The sequence below is a fragment of the Lissotriton helveticus genome, chromosome 9 (assembly GCF_964261635.1).
Source record: "Lissotriton helveticus chromosome 9, aLisHel1.1, whole genome shotgun sequence".
Taxonomy (NCBI): Eukaryota; Metazoa; Chordata; class Amphibia; order Caudata; family Salamandridae; genus Lissotriton; species Lissotriton helveticus.
In genome coordinates, this window is record NC_136070.1 from 237014080 (window position 1) to 237029336 (window position 15257).

Sequence of the window (15257 nt, forward strand, 5' to 3'; positions counted from 1 at the left end):
ATATAAATTCAGGTTTTCCGATTTCTAAGCCTATAATTTAGACACTAAACTGAGTTTCCTCAGTACATTTATACAAGTATCAATAATACATGGTACCCAAGCATTAAACAGCAAAGAGACAATCCACTATTGTGTTTTCTGCCGTAAAAATAATCAAATGCAACTAGGTTGACGTCATTTAAATATTACCAGAGGTATAATTCTTTGCTGCTGTGTGAGTGTGACAGCTCCTGTCAGGTATTAGGGGGTAAACATCACTTACAACGAAACTTTTACAACGCACTACCATTACAACACAAAATATTACAACGCATTGCGCTGGGGGGCGCTCTAGGATAGGGAATAGGTTAATTTACTATCCAATAACCTTCCCTAGTGTCCACGGGGACTGGAGTTGGAATAGTAAATTAAACTATTCACTATCCAACACCCAAAAGCGCTATGCGTTGTAATGGTATGCGATGTAAAAACCACGTTGTAAAGGCAGGCGTTGTAATAGCCTGCGTTGTAATGTCATACATCCGTATTAGGGATACAAATAAGTACACAGCCCCTGTGCTGCATCTAGGGTTATGTTATTACTGATTAATTGATCGCCACATTTGTTTCAAAGATTACGTTTCCTGTTCATTATTTTATTTTCTCTGATAGACTTTTTTTTCTTCACAGACCTTTGTTTTTTCTTTGGAGACACCAGACCACAACCTCCCAAGCCATGGACCATTGTAAGTGCTTGTTGCTCTTAATCTCTGCTTGTCATGACAACCTAAACCGTATGCTCGTTGTAATTATTAAAAGTTAATTGGCAATTTAAATAACTCCTATCAGCACAAATCAGTGACACGCCATAATAAACCAATGCAAAATAGATACATAAAAATATACCAAAGTGTTCAAAATAATCTCAGACTAATTTAATAAGCATTATATTATGATAATCCAGCAATAATGTAACTATATTTGATTATTCTGCAATACTATCATAGAAACAGGGTAGTAGTGCATGGTTAGGTGGAAGTGTGTTCAGGCAGTATCAGCATGAATGGAAATGTATGCTGATGAGCCATCATCATATGAGCGCTTGAGTGCAATAGTCTGATTTTCCACTGTTTATGTGAAGCGAGCTGCCTGGACTTTAATTTTACTATTGAGTCGTTGCAGGTTTATGGACAATTATACAAAATGGCAGCACAAAGCAAAAAGGCCAATGGGTGTTCAATACAATCAATTTTACCCATTTTGATACCACAAATGTCAGTGCCAAAGCTTCTGAAATAGTCCACATTAGACAGGAGAGTGGATTGGCCCCACTGGTGAGGTTCTTTCTCGCCTGTAGGGTTAGTTCTGGTGCACCATGAATTATTAACTCTCCAGCTGCAAGCGAAACTGATTCAATGATAAAGCATCTGCTCCGAGCCCCATTCCTCTAAATGTCCATGAAGGATCCTCTCCGGGGACTCAATAGGGTTAAAATACAGTATTTGCAGGTACCTCACGAATAAACTGCCCATCCCTGTATAATGTCTGATGGTAGCACACTACCTGAAGGGTCCAGTGGCAGCACACGGAGGGCAGCTCCTTTGTGATGTCACAACACTCACAGCATCAAGCAGACGGGGGAATATGGCGCCAATCCAGTTCCATCTTCATCAGCCTCCCATACACAAAGGCATTCTACCACATGAGCCATATATGTCCCAAGCTACAAATGCATCACTGAAAGGACATGTATGTTAATAAGACGCATCCTTTCACCCAGCTGGTGCTCCAATTCAAACATATATAGGCGTTTAACTTTTTCAAAAAGTGCATAAACTAGCAATTTACTTAAAATATACATTTGCTTTTAGAAAAAATATCGCTGATAAGTTTGATAGAATGAAGAATGCTTTACCATGTACGTGACGTCGACAGATCAGCTTGATTTAGGAAAACTTCTCAATGTCTTTAACATCCATAGTGAAGGGGGAAATAAGATGTTGTCGCTGAAAAAGTAAACCCAAACTTCATAAATCAAGTAGTAGCAAGTCAGCATCTCAAAAAATGGTTAATTGGCTATAATGTCATGTTCTTCTGGCACTCCCAGTGAAATCAAATATTTATAGATTGCCATTTCACATCCTTGCCTAATGCAGCTGCGTCTCACAGATGTATTTATTTAATGGTGTTTGCAAAATACAACCATCACTCTGCTAGAGTCTTTTGTAGTCGTCTTTTTGAATCTCCAAAGGTTGCCCAATCATGTAAAGGTGTAAACCAGCAGTGTTTAGTATCAGAATTGCGGGAAAAACATATAAGAAACACTTGCAGAAAATCAAATTAACATAAATAGGCTCGCTGAGACAGTCGGTGGATAGCAGTTCACAAATCTGACCTGGATCAGGCTTTATGTTTGATATCCTTGGTCCAAACAAATTTTTTTTCCAGACTCACACACTGCATCAGCAATATTCTACAATTTAATTTGTGCTAAAAATCGATGTACATTTTCTTGAACATTTCGTACAGTTTGAGTTTACTTGTTGACATACTTTTGTCTGAGTGTTCAGTTAAACAAAGAAGACAGATAAAATCTCTATTCTAAGAGGCAAACTCTGGAGGTTTAATTATGTGGTGGGGGATGTTCCATTTTTATTATCCACTTTTTTACGCCTACAACTTACTAACCCTTTCCTACCAACTCCCATCGTGTTCCTGATGTCTGGATTTATTTCTACGCATTTCAGAGAGAAACAAAAAGTAGCAACAATTTTCTAATAGGGGAAAAGAGTAATGTAATGACCTGATTACAACAACTATTTCACTAGAAATGTATATTTATTCATGGAATAGTGGAATACAGAAAACTAGGATGTTCTGCCACTTTTCAAAATGCTTCTGCAGTTGTTGATAACTAGGGGTGGAGGTGTGTGTGTGTGTCACTTGGGCAGTGTCACAGGATAAGGACATGTAGTGAGGCCAACATTCACAAAGTCATATTTTATGCCTGGTGTAAAAAGAAAGCTATTCAGCACACTTTATATATTTTATTGTCCACGTGTTGTTAAATCCCTACTCCCAATGTATATATTTTCTTTGATAAAAAAAATCCTTTCTTCAATAAAAACAATTACTAGTTCATTAACAACGTCAGTATCATCACCAAACATAGGTTGCACTGTCTGAAAGCAGAAGAAAACATGCATTATGTAAACATGTTGCACAACTGGCATTTTTGTTAAAATACAGTACAAATTCAAATATTAATTCAATCCAACATTGTCTTTTTAATTTGCAGCACAAAAGCAGAAGCAGGTAAGACATTGTACAGTTTACTTTCTAAGATGGTGCAAATTTGGTGGCAGAAGTTAACTTTCTAATATGAAAACTCCAACAGATTCAAAGGCTGAATTTACCTTCATACTACATTGTGTAAAATGATCCAAAAGGAGAGTAGATTTTAACACAACTTCCGACTGCAGAATTTCACTTGAGTGTCTGCATCCCCTGAAATCAGGGAGTGGAGACATCTAATACTGAATTAACAAGCGGACAGTTCCTAATATTACTTTTCCCTACTAAGTGGAGCTCTCTGCCACCACGGCAGAGATCTCCCTAAGCAAAGGATGGCAAAAATTAATAACAATGTTTAATGCAATCTACAAATGTAAAATAATTAGAACAAATATTTAGAACTAAATAAAAAACAATGTTACAGCACATTAACTAATCAAAATAAATGTTTATTCAATAATGTAAGTACATAATTAATTTAACAAAATAAAATTACTTACTTAAATAATATTTTTATTTTTCATTCATATTTAAGAAATGTATTAAAAAAATATGTTTGATGTAAATTATTTTCTCATTTTAACACAAGTCTAAAAATAACATTGAATGTTTTTTAAATACAGTAAATTGTAAAATAATATTCAGTTATCTATTTTGTATATTTTTTAGCATTACATTATTTATTTAATTGAAAAGTTGAAGTAATTTAATTATTTTGACAAAATTTCCCAAGGTCGTTATTTTAAGTCACACCCTCCATTACTTTTTATGGGGGGTGGGTTGCAGTACCAGTGATTGGCCACTTCTGGTACCGGACTCCAAAGCTGGACTGGAATACATTGAACCCTGTTTTGTGGCCTTTTGTGTTTTAGTCAGTTTAGAAGTTAATTATATAAATGGTAATCGACTTAGTCATTTGTGGGTGTGTGTTTGTATTAGCATGTATCTGCCTAAATTGCTCTCAACATTTTTCTAAACCCCTCCCATTGAGGAGCAGATGATCCCCATTTACCCACCACTCCTCCTTGTCCATCCCACATTTACCTGTAAATCATACACTTATGTGTTTCAGAGATCTCTGGAATGTTGGCAGAGATCTTCGAGTAGAAAAAAATCAGAGAAGCAGAAGCACAGGTCTCATAGCGTAGGAAGCGTAGATAAGTTAATAGCATTTTGTAGCACATGAGTAGTACCACCACACATATTAGAAAATGCAGTGTCTGTAATTATCTGAAACTGGCTGGTCACCATAAATGGGACACTGGAAGATCACCACACTCAGAAGAAAGACTCAACCTTTTCTCCATTAATCAGTGACCACAGAGGATTTTACAATTCCCCCCTGAAATCTTATTAATTTAATTTAAAGAATATTACCACAGATTTGGGAGGAGTATCTGGGAATCTTTCATCTACTAGGCTTTTGTTTTTTCTTTGGTTCAGAGTGCGGATAGGTCCAATGGGTCACACTATTCTTACAGGATCACCCCTCATATGTATGTAGTATTGGTAATCCCAGTTATTGCTCTCTTCACTGTTAAAGGGTTAATTCATTAAATAATATGCCATGTCTAAATCATTTCCTAGTGAAACAGTCATGGGAGAATTATCAAATCATCCTTTCCATTTGTATCAGTTGACATATCAATTAATCTCTTAGCATCTGTTTGTAGTGGAGTCAATCAAGTCTTCAGAAAAATATTCTGTCAAATGTTTGCAAAAGCGTTTGCCACAGTGGTTGCTGGTAAAGATAATTAAGTAAAATGCATTCAATGTTCAATACTGTCAAAGCTATCAGAACCAAATCCATCAAGTCTTTCTAAATATTTTGTTTACTGTGTCGTAATATATACATTTGAACTCATTTTTTATTAAATTTGCCAATTGCCAATTATTTTGGTCATAACGAGCAAAAGTCCATAAAAGAAATACAACATTCACATATTCACTTTTGCAATGCTGCAAATTAACCTAAACATAAGTGGAGTTCCCTCTCTTTTATAATTGGGAATTTGTTAATTCTGTTGACTCTTTGTGTCCCTGCCAAAAAATGTCTACAGTGTGCATCCATTAAAGATTGGTGAGACTTGGCCTTGGCAACCAGTGTATAAGGCAGTGGACGTACAATAATTCAGCCCTCTTGATAACTCCAAAAGAACTATCCACAATGTTATGCAAAGTCAAATTAGGTTGTGTTGCTCAGTTTGCTCACTCAACTCAGTGTGAATAATCTCTCAAAGATAAGCATTCTTTTTATTGTAGAAATTAACAAATGTACTCATTTCATCCCTTAATAGCAGTTTGTCAGGTTTTAGAAATAGACCAATGTTGCTGTCAACTATTAGCTGTCCAGTTTTTGGTAAATAACAGCATGCCATTATCTTACAATACAGACATGTTGCCTTTCCAATACCAGGTTGTGTTTGTTTTGTAAATAAATGCAACCTCATTTATCAGTTTACCATTTTCTTAAAATAATGCATTGCATAATCATTTATAAACTTTTAATTTTTGGTCAGTAAGCTCATTTTTCACAATTATCCACTATTTGCTGAGTATGCACTGTTGTTACCCCCAATTTCAATTTCTCATATATATCACTCCATCCATCACTTCCTCCACCCAATAAAGAGTTTGATAGTATCTTACAATATCCCCATTAACAATAAACATCAGCTCTTCATTGTATGTCCATTCATTAGTTTGGTCTGAGAAATCGACATATCAGCTTATTTTCCTCATCAAATACTCACATTTAACACTGCTTCAAATCAACAGATCTTGCCTTCCCTGTCTGTGGATTACCATCCCATGCCAGGGATTACTACATGCTAGGGATGCCCCTCAAGAAGCAAGGGATGCCCTCCATATGGTTATTTGATGAAACAGATCAATATAAATGTACAACATTGCCTCCCACATTTTCCTTCACTAGTTGTCACCTGCATCTTTGAGATGCTCACTCTGATGCTTAGAAGGATTATATAGGTTGTCGCCAGAGGGGGATGATAGATTTCCCTAGAATCACAGACACACCCAACCAAATGGCAAAGTGGTGCAAAGACTGCCTTAGCCTAGAAAGCAACAGGGCTGCAAGCTGCTTTTCTGTCTTCTGAAATGGAGTTTGGTGAGGTGTATTTACTGTCCCAGAAGAATTCAACAGGGACCCATGGGCTCTCCTGAGCTGTTGCCAAGGCTTACTGCAGAGTTCCAGAGAGTTCTTGAGTATTTCAAACCGGCTTTGCCCTTATCCATGCCTTCAAACATGCAAATCCACTTGTGAATTTAGGGTTAAATTGACGTCGTCCCAGTTTGCATGAGGGGTAGTGGTGAAGGAGAGCACTGTTTTCTGTCTCTGAAGCTCAGCAGTGGGAATACAGTAGAGCAATCCATCTACTACCTCCTTCCTTCTTTATATTCTGGTGGGTTCTACCTTAAATGCCCCAACAGAGGAGATGTCCCAGCTTACAATTTATATTTCAGGTAACAAAACATTTTCTATGTTACTACCACTAGAACAGGAGATACAGGACTAAGATGTAATGCAGCAATTATTATCTATCTCTACTGGGTGGGGGGAAGTTGAAAAACAATAGAGCTCTACACCTCAGGAACCTGGGTACATTTTCAAAGCACTCAGTCTATGGAGACACGACTTACAATGTCACAAGTGCCATTAAATGGTATGATAGGGCCATCACACCAGGTGAGCTGTTAAATATCCTCTTGATGATGATAGTAGAGTGTATTTCTGTACCAAATATAAGCTCTGGTTATATACAATAATGTTAAAAACTATTGCATGACCACTGTCATTAATTTCATTAAAAGCCTGTTCATACAAAAGTAGTTAAATTTGATATGGGATGGTCAAGGCCCAAAGAATTATCAGCGACAAGATTTTTCTAATGGGATATAATGATTCTCTAATACCCACATTTCTCAGCCCTCTGCTGAAGAATCTGTCAACTCCACCATCCTCCCAGTACAAATATTTTATTTGATTCCAATGTACCATATATACAATATTGGGGAGCAAGGGTTTTATAGAGCACCTACAGACCTATATCTGTGTGACCATGAATGAACATGGTTAAACTGTTGGGTGGACAAGGAGGTTGACTACTGAAAGTCTACAAAAGACCCCATTCATTGAATAATGTGGGGTGATTGGTGCTTTCTGCCTCAAGCCTCTTTAGCTTAATACATATGTAGTTTAGCTCTGTATCCTGAGAATCTGATTATTCTGTCTGACAGTTTCATTTTCACTACCACCCACAGCACATAACAAAAGGATCAATAGGCTGGATATAGCCAGATGGAAGTGTCCATTAGGCCCTGACAAAATCCCTGTGACAAACTTGCACAGCATTGGAGGGCAGGAAAATGTTGACTACTAACATTAGATAAAAGGAGTTGTCCTCATTCACTGTTTCCCCAATCTGTGTCTTTAACTGTATATACATGGGGTAGAAGATAAAATAAGACAAATTAAAATCATAGTGACCCTTCTTACCTACAATAGAACTGCTCACGCTAAGAACTTCTGTGATGAAGCAATCAGAAATTGTTATTTTGACTAAACAGCCCACTTAGTATTGTTAACATATTTTCCTACATCGCGGCCTTTGCAGCTAAATGCCCAGTGTACTAGAGAGTGAAAAAAAGGTCCCTGCCCTTTGCTTAATGTGTGAGGGATTTCCTGCCAGCATTATGTCATTGATTTGCCAAAAAGCATATTTCTAGCAAAACGCCACATCAGCCCATACTGTGCAGCCCCTATTTGCCAATCCTCCATGTCCATCAGCCTTTATTGCTCATTCCCGAAAAAACAATGTTCCCATTACTCTGTTAGTCAATAGTGCTGTTAATTCGTCAGCCAGTTTTGCTCAGCCAACATCAACCTGTATTGCTTTTCCACCATACCTAATAATTATTGTCCCTCAATAGCCAATGCTGTGTAGCCATCATAAGATAACATTGGTCAACACTCAGTGCTATCAGTGCTCAAACATCTATTTTTGCCATATTCCGTCAGCTAGTGTTGCCAGTCCCTATCAGTCATTATTGTTCATCCACCATCAGGCAGTGTTGCCAATGCTCATGGAAATACAAGAAATCCTCGGGTCTAGAAGGGAGAACTAAGAAGAGACACAAGAGATTATTTCTTGTTGCTTACGGGGGAATCCCTCCTTCAGGACGAATCCCCTCACCCGCCAATGGTGGCATGCTTCATCAGCTGGGTTTCTCCTCTTGTGGGAACATCTCGCCCCACCAAGGGCTACAACCTTCTCTCTGAGAGGGAGATCAGGGATATTTTTTTCGACTCGGTAACGGATGTAATAAATCCAGCAGATCAGAAACTTGGTTTGGTGAATAGCGCAGGGCAACACATTTTTTTTTCTCCGTTTTGTAAAAGTGCGGATAGTGATGCTAAAACTAGCTACCACGAGCGTAGGGGAAGACTTTATTAACTCATTCCTGGTGCCAGGATTAAAAGCAGTGCACCTGCAGTATAAATATGTTACTGCATGTGTGTGACGAAAATAGGTCTACATGTTTTAGCCATAAAAGACCCTAGGTGGTGTCACAGCTTTTGTCAGGACCTTAAAGTTGTGCTACTGCGAAATGCCAAAGTGCTGGAAAGTAAAAGTGAATTACAAAACCATTAATCCTGCTTGAAGTATAGCTGATTTACTGGTCCTACCCGTATCGTACTGTTAAGAAGCCTCACCTCTACTCTACCTGGCAACAGCTCAGGGAAGGGGCACCGCTCTCTCCATCGGTACTCCATGCCGTGTACAAGCTGCATCAGTCAGTGCTGTCAATGCTGACACATCTATTTTTGCTATATTCCATTAGCTAGTGTTGCCAGTGCCTATCAGTCATTATTGTTCATCCATCATCAGGCAGTGTTGCCAATACTACATCTGCCAGAATTGCAATATTCCAGCTGGTATTGCTCATCTCCCATCAGCCAGTATTGTGCACCTACTATCCCCCAACATTCCCAGTACTTCACCCAGCATTGTTCATCCCATCCGCCAGTATTGCTCATTCACCATCTGCAAGTATTGCCAATGCTTAAGCCATTGTTGCTCATCCCCATCAGCCAGTATTACATGGCTCCCATCCACCAGTATTGGCAATATGCCACACATTATTGTTCTTTCCCCATCAGCCAGTATTGCTCGGTCACTATCCAACCATATTGCCGGTACTCCAGCCAGTATTGCTCATCTCCCATACCACCCAGTATTACCAATATGCCACCCAGTATTGTTCACCCCCCATAAGCAAGTTTTGCTCACCCAACATCTGAGCATTTTGCCGATACTCCAGCCAGTGTTGCTCAGTGTTGTTCAATCTATTAACCTGTATTGCTTATTCACCAAGCACAAGTAATGATCTTCCCAAATCAGCCAGTATTGCTCACCCCACATCATTAATGTCTATTAAACTGAAATTACCTAACAAAACACAAAGTGCAGTAGCGTAGAGTGGAGTGGTGTAGATTGTAATAGCGCTGTAATAGCGTTAATTGCAGTAGCGTACAGTGGAGTGGTGTAGAGTGGTTTGGCATACAGTGGAATACAGTAAAGTGGCGTGGCGTAAGTGGAGTGGCACACAGCGGAATGGCGTATTGTACAGTGGCATGGAACAGAGTTCCAGATAGTGGAGTGGCTTACACTGGCATAGCGTATAGTGGAGTAGGATAGACTGAAGTGGTGTAAAATGGAGTGGCATACAGTGGAATAACGTAGAGTCTAGTGGCATAGACTGGAGCAACGTACAATACAATAGCAGTGTGAAGCAGAGTGGGGTGTTCTAATCTGGACTGGAGTACAGTGCAGTAGCATACAGTGGAGTGCCACAGTGGATTGGTGTAGAGTGGAGTGGCAGTCATTCAAATAGTGTTCAGTGAACTGGCATACAGGGTAGTTGCATAGAGTGGAGTGGTATTCTGTAGAATAGAGTAGAGTGGAGTGGTGTAGAGTGGAGTGGCATAGAGTGCAATAATGTGGAATAGAGTGGCATAAACTGGAGTGGCGTAGAGTGTAGTAGTGTACACTAGCGTGCCAAATAGTGTTGAGTGGATTGGCGTACAATAGAGTGGCATATAATGCAGAAGCATACAGTGGAGAGTTGTACATTGTCATGCTGTAGAGAGGAGTGGTATAGAGTGTAACAGTTGAAAGTGGAGTGGTGTAGAGTGGAGTAGAGTAGAATAGCATAAAGTGGAGTTGCATTTAGTGTAGCAGTGTACAGTGCAGTGGCGTCAAGTGGAATATAGTAGAGTGGCATAAAGTGGAGTTGGGTAGAGTGGAGTGGCATACATTGGAATAGCACGAAGAGTAGTTGTGTATAGTGGAATAGAGTACAGTGGAGTGACATAGAGTGTAGTTGTGTACAGTGGAATAGCAGACAGCAGAGTTTGGTTTTTGGACTTGGCCCTGCAGGGTCATCGTCTCTCCCACAGCTTAACATTTGGTTACTTCATTACTTTTAATTAGCAATACTTTTCAATTTGGAGCAGATAGACAGGTTGAGTTTGGTGTTCAAAGAATTGTAATTAAATCCCCCTTTAATGGTAAAATCTGATTTGTAGTCACAATTCAGTATATGCCAATTTTAGAAAGTTGTCATTTTCTTGTCCTAACCATTTGGAGCCTGCAGCCTTTCCCTGGGTCATATGACTGGGTGTAGCTGGCACCTGGATTTTGTTTATTGCTCCCAGACAGTGAGACAAAGGGAAGATATGTGTTGACAGGATGAGCCACTCTGAGCTGATGAGGGGGAAGAACTGAAATCCCCCATATTTGAACATCACAAAGGTTCTGCCTGAGCACTCTCACAAAGGGTTTGACACTGGTCTTTTGTCAGCCCAGACAAGCTGGGGCCAGGGCAGGGAGGAAGGGGGTGCCTGAAGAAACCTCTACTACAAAGTGGATGCATGGTATAAATTATGGACTCTTAAAAACCAGCTCTTCAGTGAACATCTGGACCTGTGGGAAACTCATAAGTAGGACAGCTGTGCTGATCTGCAAGAAGGGTTTACACTCCCCACTGCCTGCTGCCCTCCTACCTGAGTGAAGGAGTGGACCAGGCTCTTGAACCCAGGGCCATCAGAGTGACTTCAATGGCTCTCAATCACCTGGAACCCAGCACCTGCCGTGAGTCACACCCTCCCAATTGGTGCAACCCCAGTCCTGGACACTTGCAAGTGAGTCTGAAGGTGCTCATTGACAATGACATCATTTTTGGTGTTACAAAACTAGGAAAGTTAGCTCTTCTAAAAATGGTGTAACCTGTATATGGGAATATGAAATTTAAAAACAAAAACTTTCATGTCATTTAAGTGTTCATACGCTACTTGTACATGCATGAAATGGCATTTTCTTACATGCTGTAGCCCTTACCAAATCCAGGGCCAGTACTACATTAAGACAAGAAGAGACAATTGCATTACTGTACCATCACAAGATGCCATATGAAGGTGCCGGAGAATAACAATAGGCATCCGAAATTGCCTTTTTGCTACAAGAAAGGGAGCCTCAAAGTGCACAGAAACTGGAGTGGTTCAAATGAGACAAATGTCCTTCTTCTTTGTAGGTTCAGTGGAGTGCATGTCATTGCTTCACTGATCACCTGGTAAATGTGTTGATTGTGTGTATTGTGCATGTCTATTGTGGATGCTTCTTTTGTTAAATAACTGTACTATACACTAAACCGATTTGATTTGTTTTAGTGAACTATAAACTGACCACTTCTCTCCATCTTGTTCTCTTTCTTTTCTCACTAGGGAAAAGAAAGTGAAGGAACGTGCGGAGTTCAAAAAGACCAATATGGACAAAAGCAAGACCAAGCACAAGACAAAGCACAGGACAAGGGTCATGGTCAGCAACAAGGACAAGGGAGCCGTCCTGGCAAGGAAAAAGACTATGGAGCAGGCCAAGGTCATGGCCAGGAACATGGGCAACAAGGAGTTCAAGGAACATGTCACGGAGTAGCACAGGGACATGATCAGGGAAAAGGTGAAGGGTACAACCAGGGAAAAGACGAGGGATATGGACATGGAAAAGACCAGGGGAAAGACCAGGGATATGGTCATGAAAAAGACCAGGGGAAACACCAGGGACATGGTCATGGAAAAGACCAGGGGAAAGAGATGGGATGGGGTCATGGTAAAGACCAGGGGAAAGACCAGGGACATGGTCATGAAAAAGACCAGGGGAAACACCAGGGACATGATCATGGAAAAGACCACGGGAAAGACCAGGGATGTGGTCATGGTAAAGACCAGGGGAAAGACCAAGGAAAAGACCAGGGAAAAAGCCAGGGAAAGGACCATGGGAAAGACCAGGGATATGGTGGGGGAAAACCTGAAGAAAAACATCTTGGAGGTGGCCTGGGACAAGACCAGTGGCAAGGATATGGAGACAAACTAGGAAAGGGCCAAGCAGACGACAAGGGAAAAGGTCAAGAACATGGAAAAGAAGGAAAGGGTTTTGAAGAGGGCCAAGGACAGGGACATGAAGGAAGGTGCCATGGTAAAGACATGGGACAAAAGCAGGGAAAGTAACTTAGGCAATTTCTAGGAAGGGAACGTGACAAGTGATTCAGAAAATGAAAGCCTTCATCTATTAATGCTTATTCTATCACGTAGGCATTCAACACACGTCTCTTCAATTCAACAACCTTAAACCTGGGCAATCATGTTCTATCTCGATATTAGAATTTGACATTGTTAAAATGGATAGAGTTGCAATGCATACTTTAAAATAAATTAATGAATAAATTATCACCTGTTCAGTGCATTTTGTGCAAAAAATATTTTTTTGCAGATATGTAAAACCACTCTTTCTACAGTCTCGTAGAACACCCGAGAAAAGAATTGCATTGTCAGCTCCTGGAACATAACGCATACTTTTTAAGATGGACTTAACTCCCTTTCAATAGTCCTGAGAACTAAGAATTAGCAAAACTACATTGGTGATCTTTATCCACACCGTGGTTAATTTCAAGTGATTGGGAAGGCAATGCTTAGAAGATGAGAGAAATGTAGGTGCATGGCTTCCTCTCTCCCATCGTAGGATTTAGGTAAACTCTTCTATCCATAGGCCTTAGTGGGCTTCTGTAGCCTTAGTAACTCCCTTAATTTCTACACCCAACCCTCAATTGTGGGAGGCAGCATAGAATGAAATGGAAGAATGTAGCAGTATTCAAACAGCAGATATACGGAAAGATATGCAAAAATAACAAGAAAAGCTTGAAAATGGGTAAGGTTGAACAGCCAGAAGAGAGAAAGAGAGAGAGGTGTAAAAAATCGATCTGGTCAGTGTATTTTTCACTACTTTTCTTTGTTTCGACCTTCTGTGTTCTTAACATCTCCTGTGGAAAGAGGCATGTTAAAACACTCCAAAACACATATTCCGTGCTACAACTGAATGCCTTTTTCTTGAAATGCAGCCCATGCTATTGTAACATTGATTGGACTGCATCTCAGAGTCTCACACTTCTACTAGAAAATAGTAAGATATCAATAGCATATTGTAAGGCAACATTAAACAAACAGGCCACCCTGCATGTTCCATTTGGGTCAGTTGGAAATTGTAGAACATGATATTTTTTCTATGCTGCATAATATATGTCATGCATCTTAGAGCGCTTTCCCGACTGCTAACACTTGTCTTAAAGATAAAAATAAATGAATTATAATCAAATATTGGCCTAAAAAGATCTAAAGACAACAAATGCAGTAAGTCATTAGATAACTGTGGTTGTTTTGGTACTTATGAGATATGGAATGTTCTGTAACTGGGCCATATTTAAAGAATATTTGGGCATCCACACATTTGACCAAATGACTTCCCATCTGTGCACTGCCATTTAGAAACATTGCCTACACTGTTAGAATTCTGGCATTTGATAGGGAACACTCACAAAGCCCATGAGGAAGGGCAGGGGTGAAAACGCTTGCTGTCCAATGTGCTAATGAATACCCGTGCCATCATCTTTTCAAGAAGGGATTTTTTGCAGACACTTCCTCCTCTACTCTGTGGAGCATCATGTGAAAAGCCCAGAGGAAGCTGAAATGCCTTTAAATTGTGTTCTGCTGACCTGTTTGGCTGTAGGTGGAACTTGGTGGCAGAAGAGTTTCCAAAGGATGCCTGAAGCCATGCAGGATTTTTATTTGAAAATAGTTCTGGGATAATCTAAGTAGGACTGGAGCTGCTCTTAAAATAAGAACTACAGTACACTATAGATAGGTGGAGGAACTTACACCAAGGCGACTTCTCAGCGATTTTACGGAGATAAACTATCAAACATATGCAAGTCCTTCTTTAAAATAAAAATCATGCCATAAGGCCTTATTAGCACTTTAGAACCAGTCAGTAAGAAGAGGGATGGAGGCTTTGACACCTGGCAGCCAGAAGCACCGCTGCCTGTCAGAGGTACACTGAAAGGACCTAGCCCGACCTTTGTCTGAATTACTCTTATCCTGGAATTTGATTCCAAAATAGAGAGAATCAGAGTCTTAACGTTGTCCACAGAGAACGTGGAACCAACTCTGTTTCACTGCAAGACGTCCTCGACCTTGGAGTGCCAGAAGTCTAAGATCAGAAGAGGCACCTGTCAGTCCAGATAATCACATTTACCACTAGGAAATGTCTGCATCAGTTGTGGGGAGCCTCTTTCAACTTGTTGAAGCAGGATTTGGACTTCCACTGTAATGTATGTAAGTAATGTGAGACACTTGCTATTATTTAACCTTTGTGTTGACTTTTACATTCACTAGAATGTGCACTGCTATGATGGGGGCCGGGGCAGACACAAGCTATGTCATGTTGTGCTGGTGCACAGTGGTGGCCAGTCCATGCTTACTCCCTTCTACACAGTAGTATTTCAATTATGCTCATTTCATTGAGGAAGTTGTCATGAGTGACTCAAATAAGTGACGGTAGGTAGGGAATTCACACAAA

At 40.0% G+C, this 15257-nt stretch overlaps 1 protein-coding gene across 1 annotated transcript; it reads left to right on the top strand.

The window, feature by feature from the left end:
- The first annotated feature begins 672 nt into the window (after window positions 1–672).
- Window positions 673–13051, top strand: LOC144781135 (uncharacterized). Its single transcript, XM_078659797.1, has 4 exons — window positions 673–725; window positions 3278–3294; window positions 12077–12436; window positions 12557–13051. Exons 1-4 carry the CDS (start codon window positions 716–718, stop codon window positions 12854–12856), a joined length of 687 nt encoding a protein of 228 aa, XP_078515923.1. The 5' UTR covers window positions 673–715; the 3' UTR covers window positions 12857–13051.
- Window positions 13052–15257: the final 2206 nt, after the last annotated feature.